The sequence below is a fragment of the Sceloporus occidentalis genome, unplaced genomic scaffold, assembly GCF_023333645.1.
Source record: "Sceloporus occidentalis isolate IW3139 unplaced genomic scaffold, rSceOcc1.0.p SCAF_4, whole genome shotgun sequence".
In the NCBI taxonomy this organism is placed as follows: domain Eukaryota; kingdom Metazoa; phylum Chordata; class Lepidosauria; order Squamata; family Phrynosomatidae; genus Sceloporus; species Sceloporus occidentalis.
The window spans coordinates 86108327-86129018 of record NW_028316984.1 but is presented as its reverse complement, the minus strand read 5'-3'; the positions used below and the strand labels follow the sequence as shown (position 1 = coordinate 86129018).

Below are 20692 nucleotides of genomic sequence, written 5' to 3'. Positions count from 1 at the left end.
GGGCGGGGCCACGGACGAGTCAGCGAGGGTCTTAAGAGCTTAGCGGGCAATGAGCGGAACTGACAGCGCTGAAGGGTCAGTGGAGCTCTGGAACTACAGTTCCCGGCGTCCCCCGCGTCTCAGGCGGAAGCGAGGTGGGCGACATTTCTTTCATGGGCTCTCTCTGATTGTGGCTTTGGGCTGGGATGAATGCTGAGAAGGCAAGGGAACGGACAGGCTTTTTCTCCCTGTGAAAAAGAACCACATGGCGAATATTTCTGTTCCAATTAATTAATTTAATTTATTGGTTTAATTAATTAATTGGTTTTTAGATGATTTTAAATGCTGTATGTTTTTATTTTTTTTTTAAAGAATCTGTTTCTGCCTGTGAGCCGCCTTGGGTCCCTTTTGGGAGAAAGGCGGCATACAAATGAAAATAATAATAATAATAATAATAATATGATTTAATTATTGATTAATTTTATTTAATGAATTAATTGCAACTTCCAGTACATGTTGCATGGGATTATCATTATTTTGAACCTTCTGCTCTCAAAAGCATGGGTTCCTTGTGCACAAGGCTGTCCTCTTTCTTGTGCCTTTGAGTGCTTTGCTGAAGAGACTCTTCCCTGAAACTCCCTCAGGGCAGATTGCTTGCTTGCTTGCTTGCCTCCAGAGTCTTAATCCAGTTGACACATAGTTCATTGCCTGATAGGTAACTTTAATAACTAGATAGTTAGAATTGTATAGTTAAAAGCACTGTGCTTGTGTGTGTATGTATATACACATACACACAGCATTACTTGTATATAATGTGTGTGTGTGGGGGGGACCAAGCAAGTAGCCATATGGTTCACATTCAAAAGCAAAGTGAGGAGTAGCATAATATTCTTTCTTATTACCTCCCTCCCCCTTGCAAACTTTACAAAGGAGCAAAGATGGTGTGAGTTCTCCCAGGACTCTTCCATCAAGTATGTTGTTACAAAAACGGGGAGCAAAGGGAAGAGACAAGAAATCCTGATTGGTTGGCCGTTGTTATTATTTCTGAGGGGTTATTCACACTGTGAAAGTAATCCAGGATGAATCTGGGTTGTGCTGCCATTGTTCACACACATCCTGAATGCACCCGGTTAAGTTATTTTTTTTGGGGGGGGGGAGTTACCAAAAACCCCCACTTAATCCAGGATAATCAATATTGGGTTTTTCTCCGAGTTTGTAAAAAAGATCTGCATCCTCAGTGGTGTGAATAACCGATCTGGATAGACTGAAATAGAGTGGGTATAAAATTCTGCATGCCTTGAACATGGTCCGAATGTATTTGCATAGTCAACTCCATCTTTATTCAAGTGCTTGCACATGTGAGCAACCGAAACTGCAGAGATGCACATCAATGCAGTTCTATAGTCTGAATGGCAAACCCAGAATGTGTGAGATAATTGGCATCCTCGTGCTAAAAAAACCCGACGTCTGAACAACCCCTAAAGCTACCAGGTGTTTGCAGCAGGTTTTGTAAACCAAGAAGATGTTAAAAATACCAGATTTCTGCTCACTGGGATGTACGATTCATGGTGATTCTCCATCCCCACAAAACAGGGATATGGTCTGTGAATTACAGTGTAGTCTGTTGTACATGAAGATAGACACCACAATAAAGCAAATAACTAGCACCTTAAAAGAGAATGTTAAACTTCACAGGGAGAGCCAGCATAGTGTAGTGGTTTGGGCACTGGACTGTGACCAGCGTTCAAATCCCAGTTTAGCCATGTAAACCCACTGGGTGACCTTGGACAAGTCACACTCTCTCAGCCTCAGTGGATGGCAATGGTAAACCCCCGCTGAAGAAACTTACCATGAAAACTCCATGATAGCCTTAGGGTTGGCATATGTTGGAACTGACTTTGAGGCACACAACAACAACAGACACCACAGGGCTTGACATTCCATTGCTCATTCTGTGAGACTGGAGGTGGTTCCCTCGGAGTGTAGTGGAGTCTCCTTCCTTGGAGGTCTTTAAGCAGAGGCTGGATGGCCATCTGTCAGGGATGCTTTGATTGGGCTTTCCTGCATGGCAGGGGGGTTGGACTGGATGGCTCTTGTGGTCTCTTCCAACTCTACAGTTCTATGATTCCTTATTTAATACAAATAATGAGCTGCCTGAAGGAGGAACTGAAGTTTCTGCACCCCTCTGTGCATCATGACAGGTTTTGGGCCACCCTAAGGTCAGGTACCTCTGCTTTTAGAGGATTGTCTGCTCCAAGGTGTCCCAGCATGATTTGTCCCCCATGCCTTTGTGTATGCATTTAGCTATTGTTCTGTCTCCTGAACAAAATGTCAGTGAAGTTCAGGACTCAATGGCCATCCAAGACATGTACCACAGATAAAATCTATTCATGAACTCAGTGTCCTCATATTCTGTTGAAATTATTAGGTCTTTACTGTTCAGCTATTAATTAATAAGCGCCTAGGTGAAACAGCAAAGTACCAAAACATATTTTACCACAACAACATATTGTCACACACATGTATTGATCAGCATTTTCAGAGTTGTTAATATTGTGAGGATTTTATGTCTCTTCTTCTGAATCTCCCCTATGTATTGACCCCTAGACCTGATTTTTACAAAACAAATTATTTAGTAGTTCCCATTTCACAGCTTCTTATTAGTCTGAAACTGGCTTGGAAAGCTTTCTTTATCCAGAGAGTACTACCAAACCACATCTAAACCTAAGTAGAAAATAATAAGGGTCATGTTTGTGCACCCTACAATCAAATTTTAGTCACAACTAGTGTCCTCTGTCAGATGGCAGAGTACTGTCCAGAGTACTTTCCAGCCCAAAACTGGAACATCGACCTTACTAAGGCTACCGACACAATCGCTCTCAAGTGTCCTTGCCATCCTGCTTCAAACCGCCAACCATGGTATACAGAAGAACTTAGGAAGATGAAGTGGGTTGGACAACGACTAGAGTGCGCCTGGCAAGATATTCAACTCTTATCTGACAGAACTTGTCATAGGAAATTCCTTCATTCCTATAGAGAGGCAATAGGTGCAGCACAGAGAGCCTTCTCTTCTGCACGTATTGCGCTTGCAGAGTCTTGTCCAGCAGAGCTGTTTAGGGTGGTGAGGGAACTGACACAGGTTCCACCTGTGCAGAACCCTTTACTTAACCCAACAACGACCTGCTGTGATGCATTTAACAACTACTTTGCAGATAAAGAGCAGAGTTATAACAGAATCAACTGATGAGGTGTCCAGCAACTCCATTGATGTGGTTATACTGGATCAATTTCAATCTGTAAGTACTGATGACGTGGACAGGCTCCTTGGAAGAGTGAGGAAAACAACTTGCCCTCTCGACCCTTGCCCTTCGTGGCTGGCCGTCCAGGGGGATGATGCCCTGAGGAAGTTCTTAAGGGACATCATCAATGCATCCCTTAGGGAGTGTCATGTTCCATCCTGTTTAAAGCAAGCTGCGGTTAGGCCACTCCTGAAAAAACCTTCCCTTGACCCCCTGGATATGAAGAACTATAGACCAGTCTCTCTTCTACCATTTCTAAGCAAGTTTATTGAGAGAGCAGTTGCTCTTCAACTCCAAGCTTTCTTGGAGAAATTGAAGCTGAATCCAGACAAAATGGAGGTACTTATGGTATTGGCTCCGAACCCAGGCGTTGGAATACAACCTCCAATCCTAGAAGGGGTCACACTCTCCTCAAAAGACTGTGTTTGCAGTCTGGGGGTGCTCCTAGATTCGTCGCTTCACATGACAAATCAGGTGAGTGCGACGGTCAAGAGTGCCTGTTATCAGCTTCGGCTGATACGCCAGCTGCACCCTTTGCTGGAAGTCAGGGACCTTGAGACTGTAGTACATGCGCTGGTAATCTCACATCTTGATTTCTGTAATGCACTCTACATGGGGCTACCTTCGTGCTTGGTCCGGAAACTTCAATTAGTTCAGAACATGGCAGCCAGATTGGTCTCTGGCACATCCAGAAGAGACCATATAACACTGATTTTAAGATCACTCCACTGGCTGCCTGTTAGTTTCCGGGCCTAGTACAAGGTGTTGGTTATTACCTTTAAAGCCCTAAATGGCTTGGGTCCAACTTATCTTTGCAACCGCCTCCTTCCATATAATCCTCCCCGCACACTTAGATCCTTGGGGAAAAACTTGTTACAGCCTTGTAAAACAAGGCTGTCCATGACCTCCCAGAGGACCTTCTCGGCTACTGCGCCCAGATTGTGGAATGGCCTGCCGGATGAAATCCGTCCTGTTATCACCCTAATTAGCTTTAAAAAAGCTATAAAGACGGATCTCTTCCGGCAGGCCTTTCCTGAATAGTCCTCTGGCTGTCAGAAGGAAAATCTAATTGCTGACCTCTGACTTCACCACAGTTATTGTATTGTTTTTAAGTATGATTTATGTTTTAAATTCCACATTGTTTAATTGTATTTTAAGGGGGGATGGGTTGAGGCTTCGGACTGTATATTTTAACCTTGTAAGCCACCCTGATTGCATTTTGTAGCGAGGCGGGATATAAATAATTGTATTTTTATTATTATTTATATCCCCCCTCGGGGTATTATTATTATTATATAGACAAATACAGACTGTTGTACATCACACACTGTGCCAATAATATAGGATTCTGAACCCCACGGTCTGCAGTGTGACACCCTTTCATGCACCTAATGTCCTGAATATTTAGGTGTGTGACTTGGGCTGACCACTAGCTTATTGTAGGTTGCATAATGACAAATCTTAGGCCTGTTACAGACTGCCAAAATAAAGCTGCTTCGGGTCTCTTTGGAGGTATGCTGTTTAAATGATGCATGCATCCTAAGAATCCGGAAGCTGCACTAAAGCTGCACTCCAGTGCTTAGGAAGGGAGTGTGGCTTTGGCACGACCTCCGGACTCTTAGGACCCATGCATCATTTAAATAGCATACCTCCAAAGAGACCCGAAGCAGCTTTATTTTGGCAGTCTGTAACAGGCCATAGTTTTGTGTCTATTATCTCACAGGGTACTGTGTTTGACAGTGCCCTGTGCATACAGAAACCTTATGGCTGGTTGCAATTCAGTGCCATCTGACAGAAGGGCATATACATTTTAGGTTCTTATTCACTTTAATGAATGAGCCCTGTATCTAAGGTTTGCACAAACAAAGAGCTGGGAGCTAACATTGCTTTCCTGCATGGGGATGGGTAACCGGATTTTGTAACTGATGGTCTAATGATCAGCCCACATAACTTCTTCAATCCGCTAGCAAGTCCTGATGAGTCATTTGGGAATGCCCACTGAAAAATTACAGGGGAGGGGGGAGGGGAGTAGGGAAAGCACCCAGCATGTGACATCATGCATCATTTTAGAACATGGAATATCATACTTCCACAGAGTAGGTTAGCATTTGTGTCAGGAACTGAAAAGATATTCTGGGTGGTTATGTTGGCCATGAAGCAAAATCCAAAATCCACAAAACGGTGAAACTTTTGTTTATAGTTTTTTGTGGGTTTTTCGAGCTATGTGGCCATGTTCCAGAAAAGTTTCTTCCTGATGTTTGTCCAGCATCTGTGGCTGGCATCTTCAGAGAATGCTTGCCTGGAAAAAGTGGGTATATATATACTGTGTGAGCCTGGGAATGCAGGAGATATTTGCATGTGTATTGTTCTGTGCTGATGACTTGCCTCAGGCTGGGAGGCTAATGCAAAAGAGGATTAATGTCTGCTAATTGGTGATCATTATCTGCTGGGAAAGCCCCTGACTCTGAATGGTTTCCCATTTGCATTTTCTGAGTCCTTATTTTGCTATTCCTCAGGACTGGTAGCCAAATTTTGTTCACTTTAAGGATTTCTTCTTTCCTGTTGAAATTGTCCAGGTGTTTGTGGATTTCAATGGCTTTCCTGTGCATCCTGACATGGTAGTGGTTGGCATGGTCCAGACCTTCGGTGTTTTCAAACAGTATTTTATGCCCAGGATGGTTTGTGGCATGTTCTGCTACTGCTGATTTTTCTGGCCGGCCCAGTCTGCAGTGTCTCTCGTGTTCCTTGATTCTTGTTTGCACACTGCGTTTGGTGGTCCCTATGTAGACTTGTCCGCAGCTGCATGGTATGCAGTAAACTCCTGCAGCTGTGAGAGGGTCTCTCTGGTCCTTGGCTGAGCGAAGCATTTGCTGGATTTTTTTCGTCGGTTTGTAAACCATTTGCAGGTTGTGCTTCCTCACCACTTTGCCTATTCTGTCTGTGACTCCTTTGATGTATGGTAAAAATACCTTCCCTTTGGGTGGCTGCTTGTTTTCACTCTTCTGGGTTTTCCTGAGCCTGGCAGCCCTTCTGATGTCTGAGCTGGAATAACCATTGGCCTGTAGAGCCCGGTCCAAGTGCTTCAGTTCATCTTCCAAGAAGTGGGGTTCGCGGATGCGTTTTCCTTGGTCTACCAGTGTTTTGATTGTGCTTCTTTTTCGTCTTAAAGCGAACAAAATTTGGCTACCAGTCCTGAGGAATAGCAAAATAAGGACTCCGCAAATGCAAATGGGAAACCATTCAGAGTCAGGGGCTTTCCCAGCAGATAATGATCACCAATTAGCAGACATTAATCCTCTTTTGCATTAGCCTCCCAGCCTGAGGCCAGCCATCAGCACGGAACAATACACATGCAAATCACTCCTGCATCCCCAGGCTCACACAGTATATATACACCCAATTTTTTCCAGGCAAAGCATTCTCTGAAGATGCCAGCTACAGATGCTGAGGAAACATCAGGAAGAAACTTTTCTGGAACATGGCCACATAGCCCGAAAAACCCACAAAAACTATGGATGCTGGCTATGAAAGCCTTCAACTTTACAGTGAAACTTTTATTGGCCAACTAAAATGCAAAAAATACATTATACAAGCTTTTGAAGCTTCACTGGCTGCTTTAACAGGCAAAGGTGTTAAAACTCGTACAGGAAACAAAAAGTAATTATAGAGATACAGGCCTGCATTTTGTCTCAGATGTTATTTTTGTTGTCAAGATGATCTGGAGAGCTCTCAATGCAAACAGAGGCTTCTCCCCTTTTTGGCCATGTGGCAATAAGAGGCAAAGGGTAGACAGTAAAAGACAGGCAATACAATTTCATATCCATTAGCAGCAGCAAAGTAACTTTGATCAGGATTCATGCTAACTGTTCTGTACAGTGCTGACGGTTAGGCAAAGAACACCAAGACGTCTCTGTACTGTTAACATCTAGAAAAACTTGCAGGTGCTATATAGGTAAAACTTGTCAACTGTAGTCCTAATGAAAGAGTTTTATCTTTGTTGGAGTTAGAAACATCAAAGAGTTAAATCTCAGACCATTAATTTGCTCTTGTTAAAATTTCCCCTGTTGTGGCAAAATTTGTTATCTCCAAATCCAGGAAACATGGTCAGGGTTAGCTGTTTTGGCCATGCAGCAAAATAGAACAACAACAAATCAAAAATCCACAAAACAGTGATAGCTTTATTGGCCAGCCTAGTTCTCACGTGGCCAAAAAGAGGAGTGGACAGAACTGCCCAAGAGCTCACTGCTGTTGAGTTTAGTGCCTCATGCCAACCTGTTTTTCCAGAAAGGTGAACACTCGTTCTTTTACGGTGATAGTGAAAGCCTGGTACATGTGTGAATGTGGAAGACTGCCAGTACTGTACAGTTGCTAGTATGCTTGGCTAATCCTTATACCCTGTGTCTGTATCTTGGAATAATTCCCTTTTTGAACCATAACTTTCAGAATTCCCAGCCAGCTTGGCAAATGGTTGTAACATTTCCAAGTTTGGTCTGTGGCTAGCCTTTTTTATATTTGGCTTTGACATTCAGTTCTGTCTCCTTGCCTTCAAGTTTGGAGTCGTCAGCAGACCCCCTTAACCTGGAAGAGTCAACATGTGTAAAGTAATCTTTCATTTAGTTCATGGTCTTCCCAGGTCTTTCTCTGGACTTGGGGCACAGGACTTTTTGTCAGTTTTCTCCTGCACACGCCGCTGCCCCCAGTAATTTCCCAGTCCTTCTCTCTTCTTAAATTGCCCTTGACAAATTTGTCTTAGATGACTGGTGGTTCCTCTCCTTCTAGAAGGCAAGTAGTCAAGCTAATCAGGCAGTACCAGGAGCCAGACTTTGTCTATGTTATCACACTGGTCACATCTGCTATGTAGTTGACACTCTGGCTAATTTTTTGACTAAACACATCCTCAAGTACATAGATTTGGTAACCTATGTAAATGCCAACATATAAATGTAGATCTTAACATGGGTCTCTGCTCTTATCAGTTAGAAGAAACAATTCCACAATGTCACTACCTAGTTGTGTATGACTGAAAGAGACTGGCTGCATTTAGAGAAGGAAGTGAAATAAAGTTGTCTACTCTCTCTGTCCGTCTCCCCTAAATACCCTTGATCTGTGAAGAGAGATATGTAGCTCACCATTGGCAAACTTTGAATGCACCCTGTTTATCTAGTTAGTTCTGCTTTGAAAGCAGAAGTTGAGACTATCTTGTGACTGCTACTACCCTACAGGAAACAGTAGGTGCAAGCGCAACATCTGTGCAGGGCAGTTGTCAAGGTGGGAAGGCTATGTGTTCTGTCTCTTGGCTTTGGGCACTTTGGAACAGAAACTGAAATCCCTAGTGTGGTTTATTTCTTGCTCACTTGGGCTTGGCTACAATGATTTTTCTGTATTTGTGGAAGAACATTGTTATGTCTCTGAGTTGAATCCAGAAAGAACTGGTCTTAATTTCTCATTGGGTGCTGGTGACACTTGCATTAATGCTTGCTTCAGCTCATGGAAGAACCTGGAAAACCAGATGGCAAACTGGCACATGATCTTTGCTTCTACACATTTAATTTAATAGGAGTAGCGTCCTGCCTGGTAATAGCATGGATTCATTCTAGATTCTGTAGAAAGCTGGCAAAGACCTGATGATCAGCCTACCAATAACTGTTTTCAGTACTCTTAAGTACTTACTAGAGGTGCTTGGCTAATGATCCCGTGGCATTCCTATGTAAATTTGCTTTAGAAAGAATGGAAGGAATATCAGTTACAGGCTATTTGGATGTTGTGCTTCACTTAGAATGTGATCTGCTTTAATCAGCCAGGGAAAGGAGATCCAAGAGTTTTCTCTCTTCCCCCAAGCTGTGGTGTTTGATGTGTGTTCTACTTGCCTGGTAATTGATGTCCTCTAAAGCACCTCCTCTGGCCCTGCCTTTGTGGCTCCTCCCTCATTGGATTATAAAAGAAGAAATCTATTCTGAAGCAGGATGTCCAGAAGTCTGAAGACAAAGCAGACAGAGCATAGAAGGGACAGAAGCCAGTAAAGAATAGGGAATGATGAATGATACCATCTAACAAGAAATAACCTACATCATTTTGACAACTGGCTCTTCTCTTTTTTTCTTCTCTTAGACGTGTTCTACAGTAGCAGCGAGATGTCTGGTATCTCATTCCTGCCATTTTCCATCCTGCTAGGAGTTCTAGGAATCTTGTGTGTGGGCTTCACTGTGTATTGGAGCCACCACTGGCTTGGTGGCTTTGCCTGGGATGGAACGGATCATATGTTCAACTGGCACCCAGTTCTCATGGTGACAGGCATGCTAGTCTTGTATGGCATTGGTAAGTGGAAAGGTGATCTGGGGCCATACTGGTTCCCTACTCTGCACCCCAATAACAAATCTGGAAGCAAGCGAGCTGCTGTTGTGTCCAGAGAGCTTGGAAAAAGGACTGTTTGGGACTGCATCTGGCCTGGGGGATTTGGGAATTGCAGTCCCAACTGGTTTGGGGGGGTATTGGTGGGGGAAGCCATAACTCTTTTATCCCTGATGACTTCTTCCTCCCTTGCAGCGGCACTAGTGTATCGGGCGCCCCTCTCCTGGGAAGGACCCAAGCTCCCATGGAAGCTGCTGCATGCATCCCTGACCTTGACAGCATTTATTCTTGTTGTCCTGGGACTAGTAGCTGTCTTTGGGTATCACAATGGGCAGGGTATCCCAAACATGTACTCACTACACAGCTGGATAGGTCTATCTGCTGTGCTGCTCTTCTCCTGCCAGGTTGGTAAAAAAGAAAACTAATACTTTGTGCCTGCAATCATGTATGGTCCAGCATAGCATATTTGTTCTGCATGCGGACATATGCTAGGTTGAGCCATATACCATCTAATTTGCCATATAGCTTCTAGAGCTCCCCTCCTGTGCCTTGTGAGGAGCAGGCAGGATCAGAGACGCATCTGGCTACGTCTCTGTAGCCAAACACAAATTTATAGCAGCCTTGAGATCTGCTGGTGTCCTCTGGAAGTCTCAGCACTGCTGAAGCCATTGTACATCTGAGTATGGAGATGTAGCCAAACACATCTCTGATCCTGCCTACTCCCCATGTGGCAGAGAAGGAGAGGGTCTTCAGAGTTTGTACAGTACATTGGGAGAGGAGGCTTTGGGCAGTGTGGAGTGGGGAAAGGAATACTAACTTCCACAGCACCCCAAGAAAGACACAAAGAGAAACTTATATGTGTTTATGTTCCTAACAGAATGCCAATCTCTGTATGTTTCTTTTAAACATTTATATTTCTTAGAAAAGGGGGGCAGAGTGTTAAAATTGAATCGCCACAGCAGCTTAAAAGAGGAGCTGTTAACCATAAGGGCTAACAGAGGATGGTAATTCCATGACAAAGCACATGCTTTGCATTCAGAAGGTCTGAGATTCAGCTCTTGGCATCTCCAGGCAAGGCTGAGAAAGACCAGTGTCTGAAAGCCTTGGGAGCCTCTGTCCGTCTGTTAACAGTAGTGAGCTAAATGGATCAAATAGTCTGACTCAGTGTAAAACAGCTTTTTATGTCCCTAAGAATAGCCAGCTGGTAGCTCTCAGCAAAGTTACTCCTTTGGACTACAACTCCCTAACTTAAGATAGCAGGGGGAATTCTAGGAAATATGGTCTGAAAAAGTAATGTTCCCAGGCACTGTCAATTGGGGTGCGGTTCAAATAGCTTGGTTGTTTGTCTCCAGTCGTGTAGAGAGACTTTATGTTTCTTGTAGCAGAATTAGTTGCTAACTGGGAATTCCTGTACTCTGTGGGAGTGAATGGTTTGTCCTTTTTGCAAATTTTGTGGGTTGGGGGGTCATGTATTCCTCCCCCTGCTTTCTGATTCCTTCACATTACACAGACACACACACAAGAGTGTTAAAGTCTCATTTTATTTGTATTTAATAAAATGCTACATATCCTATTCTTTGCCCTTGATATGTGTGCTATCACAATACAATAGAAACAGGATAAAAATATCATTGCTTGCTATAGTTAATTGGTTGCTATCACCACCAGACTCTAGCTGCTTTATGTTCATAGTCCTATATTATGTATTACTTCTTTATTACCATGCTACCTATTATTATTCCAATTACTAGTGCAGACTCATTGAATCATTTGCTGAATGATTGATTATCTCCAATGTAAATTCCATAGATTCCATGGATTTACTCTAGTTGGAACTAGCAATTGCATTTAAGCTTTAAATTTAAAGCCATTCTGAAATTGTGACAAATAAACTAATTTTTGTTTTTCTCCTTTCAGTGGTTAATGGGGTTTTCTTCTTTCCTGCTGCCTTGGGCTCCACTTTGGCTCCGAGCCCTCTACAAACCCATCCATGTCTTCTTTGGCTCTGCTATCCTTTCCTTGGTTGTGGCAGCCTGCATCTCTGGCATTATCGAAAAGCTATTCTTCAGGCTGTGAGTAGCAGAACTGCAAGACTGGAGGGGAGGGGAAGCTGGATCAGAGGAGTCAGCAAGTTTTGTTGTTGTTGTTGTTGTGGCCTACAAATCATTTCTGATTTATGGTGACCCTATTATGTGATTTTCTTGACAAAATTTGTTCAGAGGAAGTTACTGATCATTTATTTTGGAGAGAACTGGTGGCGGTCCTGTTGGAACAACTCATGAATGGGTGAAGAATACATAGACTTCTAGAGGGAAAGGAAGATGTTCAGCAGTTTCAATCCATAAAGGCTAGATAAAAAAGGATTGCTCAGCTCAGATGGATACCAAGCGTTATGGCCACAGAAAATGGCTATAGCTCTTACAAATGCAGAAGGAGAATGTTGCTAATGCTGTTGGGCACCTAAGGAGCAACAACAGGGATGTCTCAGAGAAATTAATCCTTGCCAGCACAATGAATGCTTTCCCAGTTTCAATGTCTATTACTATTTTTCTGCTTCTGTTTTGGAGTTTTTCTAACTCTGTCAGGGGCTGGCAGTGTTTCCTTTACAATTCTAGGTGCTGCTGATGACCCATAAAGACCTGTATGAACCAGGCTGGGTTCTGGGATCCTCAGGAGGCACAGTTGGTGGGACACAAGAGAGGGCCTTCGCAGTGGCTGCCCCTAGACTCTGGATCTTCCTTAGGAGGGAGGCAAGAATGGCTCCCTCTGTGCTGTCCTTTCATCAACAGGCAAAAACCTTTTTGTTCAGATAGGCTTTTAAAGCATAGAATCATAGACTTGGAAGAGACCACAAGGGCCATCCAGTCCAACCCCTGCCATGGAGGCACTCTCAATCAAAGCATCCCCGTCAGATGGCCATCAAGCCTCTGTTTAAAGACCTCCAGGGAAGGAGACTCCACCACACTCCGAAGGAGTGTGTTCCACTGTTGAACAGCCCTTATTGTCAGAAGCTCCTCTTATGTTGAGGTGCAATCTCTTTTCTGGTAGCTTGCATCCATTGTTCCAGGTCCTGTTCTCTGGAGCAGCAGAAAACAAGCTTGCTCCCTCCTCAATATGACATCCCTTCAGATATTTAAACAGGGCTATCATATCACCTCTTAACATTCTTTTCTCCAGGCTAAACATCCCCAGCTCCAGTTTCTCAATGTCCTTTTTGAATTGTGGTGGCCAGAACTGTACACAATATTCCAGGTGGGGTCTAACCAAAGCAGAATAGAGTGGCACCTTTACTTCTTTTGATCTAGACACTATACTTTTATTGATGCAGCCTAAACTTGCATTGGCCTTTTTAGCTGCCACATTGCACTGCTGACTCATGTTCAACTTGTGGTCTATGGACTCCTAGATCCCTTTCACATGTAGTCTCGTTCAGCCAGGTGTCCTCAATCCTATATCTGTGCATTTCATTTTTCCGCCCTAAGTGCAGTACCTTACATTTCTCCATGTTGAATTTCATTTTGTTAGCTTTGGCCCAGCTTTCTAGTCTATTCAGGTCGTTTTGAATTTTGATCCTGTCCTCTGGAGTATTTGCTATTCCTCCGAAACATAACACTTTAAAAGATTGGGCTTGAGATGCTATACTGTTTTAATTGTACTGTTTTCAAGCACTTTTATCTTTTTAAATTGCATTTTATTCTTTTAATATGTGATGTGTTTTAATACTATAATTTGTATGTTTTAAAAATGTATTGTTCTTCTAAATGGTGTGCTGCTTTGGGTCCCAATTTTTTGGGGAAAACAGGAAATAATAATAATAATAATAATAATAATAATAATAATAATACCATCACCCAGGATAGGTTCAGTGTTCTGCTGTCATGGAAGCCACCATCCAACACTAGGAGTTGCTATTTGCAGATCTCTTCTGTTGGGAGATAAATGTTGGGTTCCAGGTGCAGGAGCAAATATGTGGGATTGGAACTTGAAATGTAATGGGTGACTGTAAGCCAGTAATTTTCACTTTCAATAGCAAGTACATTTCAGACTGATCTCCTCCCCACCCCAAGTTTGTTACAGAGATGAAGCAGAAGAGAGTCGTTTAAGCTGCCTTGAGCTCATTGTGGAAAACATGGGACATAGATGTAACAAATATGTCCAACCATAAACCAGTATAGATTATCTGGCATAGCTACAGGACTGATAGCTCAATTCTTATGTGCTAAAGGATGGGATTATATATGATCCAAAAGATTTAACCACTGGTGGTGCAGTGGTTAAATGCCTGTACTGCAGCCATTCACTCAAAACCACAAGGTTGCGAGTTCAAGACCAGCAAAAGGGCCCAAGCTCGACTCAGGCTTGCATCCTTCCGAGGTCGCTAAAATGAGTACCCAGACTGTTGGGGGCAAATTAGCTTACTTGCTAATTAGCTTACTTGCTGTTCACCGCTATGATCTCTGGAATAGCGGTATATAAATAAAACAAATTATTATTATTATCATCTTATTGGTAACACTTCCTTATTTCTGGGTCTCTCATGAAGTATGTGAGCTGTTACTGTTTTCTCATAAAACTTGTTCTCTTTCTGTCCCTGTAGATCAAAATCACCAACACCCTATTCCAGTCTTCCTACAGAGGCTTGGTTTGGTAATGTCCTTGGGATGCTAATCCTGGTCTTTGCACTGTTGGTGTTGTGGGCTCTGGCTAGACCAGCATGGAAACGTCCAGATGTGAGTTCAGAAGACAACCAAGAGGTGAAAAATTAAATTGGTTTATAATTCCTATCTGGAGAGTTCAGATCCTGGAAAAGATCTTTTGGGAAGGGAACAGAATCTTCTTAGGGGCCTATACTAGCGAATCTGAGGGTTACCAGTGTCAGTATGTTTTTGAACAAAGAGATATCCAGTATCTCTCTATATGACTGGATATAATACAGTATATAAATAAAATAATCCTCCAGCCTGCACAACAGCAACCAGATGGTGCTGAGCAGTTACAGTCCTTCCACCTAAATGGGGAGTACCCATTACCCTACCTCCCAGACTTCATGTGCCATTGTGCTAGCAGAGAGAGCCTTAAGATCCACCGGGATTAAATAGGTTCTCTGACTTGTACTGCAACTGTTATCCATTTTAGAGAACTGCACTCCAATATAAGATCTGGAGGGCCACACAATCCTCATTTTAGAGGTTTGGTCTGAATTTTCCTTGCAAGATGACACATTTGATAGCCTTTGACACTGACTCCTGGTCTGCTTCCTCTACAGCCTTTGCTACGTGGAACCAGATGAAATGTTATGAAGCAGCTCTGCAGAACAATCAAGAGGTGGTGTAATGGCCAGTTCTTCACTGAGATCTACAGCCTTAACTCACTGCTGTCTTCAGTATGGGTTTGTGTTTTGAATCAGTGCAGTAAGAAAAGCAGCAAGCTTGCCAATCTGGTCTTCTGGGTGTCTATTAGATACTTCTGCCTTTTGATGGCTTGAAGTACTTTTGCTACTATGGACAGCCAACCAGCTCTGAACAGCCTGTTCTCTATTTGCTATGTAGCTTCCAGGTTTTGTGTATATTTTTATGGCTCATTAGAAACTTAAATTATCAGCTGAAATAAATGATTTCGTTTAACGCTTTTGGTGTTCAGGTCACTCAGCATTAATTGTGGGCTCACCATACTTCTTTGTCTCCCTTCTTATAGGGCATCTGTATGATACTGCGATTCATTCTCCCCCTGTATTTTCCCTCTGTATGGTTCTTTTGTTTTTCACCAGACCACAGAAAACCTGAGTTTAAAAAAAAGAATAGCAAAGTAACACAATGGCCAGAATTCTTTTGTTGCACTGTACTGACATAGGCAGTGGTAGCAGGAACAAAACAAACAAAAAACAGCAGTTTACACTGCAACCATGAAAGCAGGCAGGCACTGGAGAAATAGGCCACTTGGAGCTTGTAGATTTTGAAACATAGAGTTGGAAAGGACCTCATGGGCCATAGAGTTCAACCACCTGCTCAGTGCAGGATCTCCAGCTAGACCATCGCCAACAGGTAGCTGTCCACTCTTTTTTTAAGACATCCAGAAAAGGAGACTTGTTATTATTATTATTTGCTGTTTTGTTATTTTCTAGGCAGTTGGTTCCATTGCCAAACCATTCTCGCTGTCAAGAAGTTCCTTGTAATGCTCAACTGAAATTTTCCCTACTGTAACTTAAAACCATTAGACTTGTTCTACCTTCTGGTGCAGCAGAGAACAGGCCTGCCCCTCCTTTCTGATTTAGCCTACTTTCCCTTGCCGCCACAGTCAAAAGTGTAACTACTGATGTAGTGCACCAGCAAGACTGCAACCAGTGTCTGCAGGTGGATATGGCCTTGCTGCTGCTGCTTCTACATTTCTGCAATGTATAGTGACAAAGGTGAATCTATTTTGACTTAGGGACCATTCAGACTACCTTTTGTACCAAATTATAACCCAGATTAAAAGTCAGAAGTTCCCATTGGCACCGGTTTAAACACATCAGAATTAGGGTCTTTCACACCCGAACCAGGGCAAATCCCCCTTAGAGCGTTTTTTCCAAAAGTGGATTATTTCCCATGTCTTTTAGGAAAACCCGTTTCTTCCCTGCTACCAGAAAATGTGAACTTGGCCCCGGTCATGGGTCAAGTTCAGGGGAGGGACTTAGGGCAGAGGGAGGGCAGAGGGCAGAACATGCCTCCCCTCTCGCAGGCAGCTTTCTCTCTCTCTCTTTTTTGTAATTTTATTTTTGACTGATTATGTGAATGCTTGTTGTACAGGTTGATACATATTGATAGAATGTGTCTGTAGCACATTGATAGAATGTGCTTTATTTCCCTTTCTGTTTGCTGCCGGCACGGCACATCACTTTTCAAGTGGCATTTTTTAAAATTATTTTTTGTGTGTCATATGCGAATGCTACAATGCGAATGTTACAAATGTTTCCCTTTCAGTTTGTCAAACTGATATAATGTGTGAATGCTTGTGTCACTGGATTTTCCTTCCAGAAATGGGTATGCAATACATTCCTATGCACCCATACTCAGGCGACTTGTTTTTAGCTGCTCCAGAGACTAGGTCACATAGCAATGGATGCAAGCTCCAGGAAAAGAGATTCCATGTCAACATTAGGAGGAACTTCCTGACAGTAAGGGCTGTTCGACAGTGGAACACACTCCCTCAGAGAGTGGTGGAGTCTCCTTCCTTGGAGGTCTTTAAGCAGAGGCTGGATGGCCATCTGTCACAGGGAATGCTTTGATTGAGAGTTCCTGCATGGTAGAATGGGGCTGGGCTGGATGGCCCTTGGGGTCTCTTCCAACTCTATGATTCTATGAACGTCTCTTTGCATTCAGTGTAACAGTTTTTACCTCCTTGGCTATTATTACCCTTAAAAAATAGGCAAAATTCAGCAGCTAGCTTTGTAATAATTCTTTTGTATAGTGAAACACCGTACTAATGCTGCTTTCAAGCAACTGAATAGCTCACCTGCAGTTAGCCCAGAGTTGGCAAATTGTTAACCCATGGGCCTCATGCAGCCCCAAGGCCTTTTTGGTGGTCCACAAAATATTTGAGAGCCTCCATACCCTGAAATCATCCCCCCCCACCCCCCACTGTTGGAGGCTTCCAGGAATTGAGTTTTTATTGTTTTGGAGCTTTTCTTGCTTGGAAGACCTTGAACTCCCACCACAAAGCCCCTGTAAGTTGTTTTTTTTTTAATGGAACTGCAGTGTGGACACAAGCCTATTTTTCTAGTGCTTTACTTCTTCCTTCTCACTTCACTCATGGTTTTTCCCCTTCTGCCTCTATTGCCTATACCAGCACCAGCAGGATTCTAACCATGAGACATTGCCAGGTCATGAGATTGCATTGTTGTCTAAGCATAGACAAGTTTAAGACCTTGTGATCTCTATCCATACTTACTTCTGAGGTAACCCAATTTGCATCCTTTTGTAATTCTTATTTTGCCAAGTCATCCTGCCAGACATTCTTTTAACTATAAAAATCCCCATTGGCACTAGCATTTGAGAGAACGCCCATGAAAGACAGGCTGCCCTTCCATGGTTAACCACATTAAAAATCCCATATTGAAACAAGCAATGTGAGTGTATCATTTCTGGGTCAAGGATCAGCCCTTGGCATGAAATTAAATTTGGGGCTGAATAAAACTTATTGATGTCACCAGATTGAGAATAATGATTTGAGGCACAGCTATCCTTAACAGATGTTCCTTGTTCTCTAATTTTGATATAAAGAACTAGGAATAAGCCACTAAAATCTAGGACATGTTGGTAGGGGAAAATTAACCTATTTTCTCAGTCATCATCAGCTCCTTGTATGGATAAATTTTGCTGCCTGTCCAACATAAGGATTTATTCTTCTCAAAGGTCTTGTATACACATGGCTTGATATGATCCTTAGGTCATAAGGGAGAGGAATTGCTGGATGACATGGATTATCTAGAACAGTGCTTCTCAGAATATGGTTTGGGGAAGGGAGAATTATTTTTTCTCCATGTCCCAGGGACTGGCACCATGTTTGTGTCCATTGGCTACAATTACTGTATTTTCCCTGGAAACTTACCAAGGACCAGCACTTTGATCTATAACTGTTTTGTTTCAGGCTTCAGACCTGGTTATGGAACAGAGACAATTTGATAGTCTTGGGGGTTGTTCTATGCTGGGAACTGGACATGGACTGTGTTGTCTTTTGTGGGTTTTTCAGGCTATGTGGCCATGTTCCAGAAAAGTTCATGGCCACATAGCCTGAAAAACCCACAAAAAACTATGGATGCCGGCCATGAAAGCCTTTGAATTTACATGGACTGTGTTCTTACTGGATCCCTGTTAGACTTCTTTGCAACTTTCATCCCATCAATCGTGGTCATTTTCTGGGATAGGACTTAGTTTTGCAGGGGTCCAATCCTTCATGGAATAGCAAAGCTTGAAGGTGAAGGGACTCCTGTTCAATAGCAGTTGACCAGTTTAGTCTCTCAAGGCTCTTTTATCTTTGATATTGGAACCTGTCCATATCTGAAGCTTGGTCCTAACAGAATCCTGATGACATCTATCTCTATTTCTCCTTTCCATCCAAGGCCTCTGTTTTAATTCTAAATTTGGATTAGTCTAACATGCTATGCACTTTCAACATGTTTGGAAACTTCCACCTCATCCAAAATCTACAACCAGACTATTGACTCTGGGGCCAACCTACAGAGTACACTACTCCCTTGTTATGACAGCTTAACTAACTTGTTCTGAGAACAGTTCATAGGGATGATTATGACCTGAGGTCCTATACAATTTGGATACAGAATCTCTGAAGGACTGTATTATAGCCTGCTCTGGTAGAAGAGGAAGCCCTTTTATCAGTCCCAGCACTTTCAGAGGCTTGTTTACTGAGGACATAAGACATTCTCTATAACTGCCTCCAGGCTGTGGAACTTCCTTTGACAGAAAAGCTGGAAAAGATCATGTTCAGATGACTTTTGGCAACTGATGGTTGCTGAGAAAATGACTTTTAACTGTGGATACTTTAATGTTTTTACATTGTGTTTAATTCAACTGTGTATTAATGTTCAAAGACATAGCCATGTTAGTCTGGAAAATCCATATGCAAAGGGTTTCTGTAGCACCTTAAGAGAATAACTGAAAGAGAAAACTTAATAGCATAAGCTTTCATAGACTTCAACCTATTTTATCAGATGCATGTGTTTTATTGTGATATCACAAAGTTTAATGTGGTAACTTTTTTCTGTTTATCTTCTTGTGAACTATCTGGGTCCTACTTTTAGGGGAAAGGTAGGATATAAATAAAGCATACTTTCTTTATCTTAACTGGATAATATCTGGAACATGCAGACTGGTAGGCCTGTCTTCAATTCATGGACGAGTGGTGCTGGGGGAGCAAATGTGTAATGTCTTATGGCTTTGTTTTCTTCAATAAAAGTGGCATCTTACTTCAGTTTCTCAAGTTCTATTTGTTTCTTCATTAAAACAATTACTGACTGATGTTTCTTGTGCTGTACCTTTTCTCAAGGAAGCAGATCTTTAGGATACAAATTACATGGCCACTGTACTAACAAGGTGCTTAAAATCTGTTGAGTCATTACAGGGGTCTGTGTATCAAACCAGACATCTCTTCTTCTAAGTAGCTTTGTCTTCGTGTTGATCTCGACCCAGCTGATGAGACATATCCAAGACCCCCTGTCCTCTACTGCTCTGCCCAACTCCAAACTCATACTCATGATCTTTTTAATACAGTCCATCCATCTAGCTTGCGGCCTTCCTCTCTTTCTACTTCTCTCCACTTTTCCTAGCATTTTTTCTTCCAATGATTCATATATTCTTGTGATGTGTCTAAAGTATGCCAGCCTAAGCTTTGTAATCCTGGCTTCTAGGGAGATTTCTAGCTTGATCTGCTCTAGGACCCATTTGTTTGTTTGTTTGGCCATCCATGGGATCCTCAGAACTGTTTTCCAGCACCACATCTGAAATGATTTTCTTCCTATATTAATTTTTAACTGTCCAGCTCTCACATCCATACATTGTAATGGGGAATACAATGGCTTGTATGAATGTAACTTTTGTGCTGCATTATATCTCTCTGCCTTTTAGAATCTTTTCTAGTTCTTTCATAGCTTCCCTCCCCATTCTTAATCTTATTCTGATTTCCTGGCTGCAGTCCCCATTTCTATCCCAGATATGAGAATTTTTTTACTATTTCTATTTCCTCATTATCTAGTTTGAATTTATTCTCCAGTTTGTAAGCTAAGTAGCTTACAAAAACATGCTCAAAACAGTTCACAGGCTGATTTGCCCCTACTTGATTTGGATCTAGTACTATAATTTAGCTACCATATAAATAACTCTTATTTCACTATACCTTTTAAGTATTTCAACATTTGCCTCTGTTGGTCACCCAGTAGCAATTTTAAGCTTACCACAACTTTTTAACTCTTCTTTAAATTTTTGTAAGCTTCTTAGAGGAAGGGATGTCTAAAAATTTTAGTGTGTCCTTTAACTATAAGAAGTTTGAGAAATACTGGCTAAACCCATATACTT

General features: G+C 42.4%; 1 protein-coding gene across 5 annotated transcripts; it reads left to right on the top strand.

Annotated features, from left to right (window-relative positions):
- The first annotated feature begins 18 nt into the window (after positions 1-18).
- Positions 19-15250, top strand: CYB561A3 (cytochrome b561 family member A3). 5 transcript variants are annotated; one of them, XM_089520726.1, is made up of 6 exons: positions 19-134; positions 9387-9593; positions 9822-10030; positions 11544-11698; positions 14224-14380; positions 14893-15250. In XM_089520726.1, the coding sequence occupies exons 1-6, from the start codon at positions 50-52 to the stop codon at positions 14914-14916; spliced, it is 837 nt and encodes a 278-aa protein (XP_089376852.1). In that variant the 5' UTR covers positions 19-49; the 3' UTR covers positions 14917-15250. The 5 variants fall into 5 exon arrangements, with proteins under 5 accessions (XP_089376852.1, XP_089376853.1, XP_089376856.1 ...); XM_089520727.1 differs by having other exon boundaries at positions 119-200; XM_089520730.1 differs by lacking the exon at positions 19-134 and adding an exon at positions 3258-3275.
- The last annotated feature ends 5442 nt before the right edge of the window (positions 15251-20692 follow it).

What these genes read in the sequence shown, in the direction of transcription:
- CYB561A3 (XM_089520726.1), top strand. Translation starts at nt 50, where the DNA reads ATGAGCGGAACTGACAGCGCTGAAGGGTCAGTGGAGCTCTGGAACTAC. An exon ending in GCTAGTCTTGTATGGCATTG is followed by an intron (nt 9,594 to 9,821) that starts GTAAGTGGAAAG and finishes CCTCCCTTGCAG; the next exon opens with CGGCACTAGTGTATCGGGCG. An exon ending in GAAAAGCTATTCTTCAGGCT is followed by an intron (nt 11,699 to 14,223) that starts GTGAGTAGCAGA and finishes CTGTCCCTGTAG; the next exon opens with ATCAAAATCACCAACACCCT.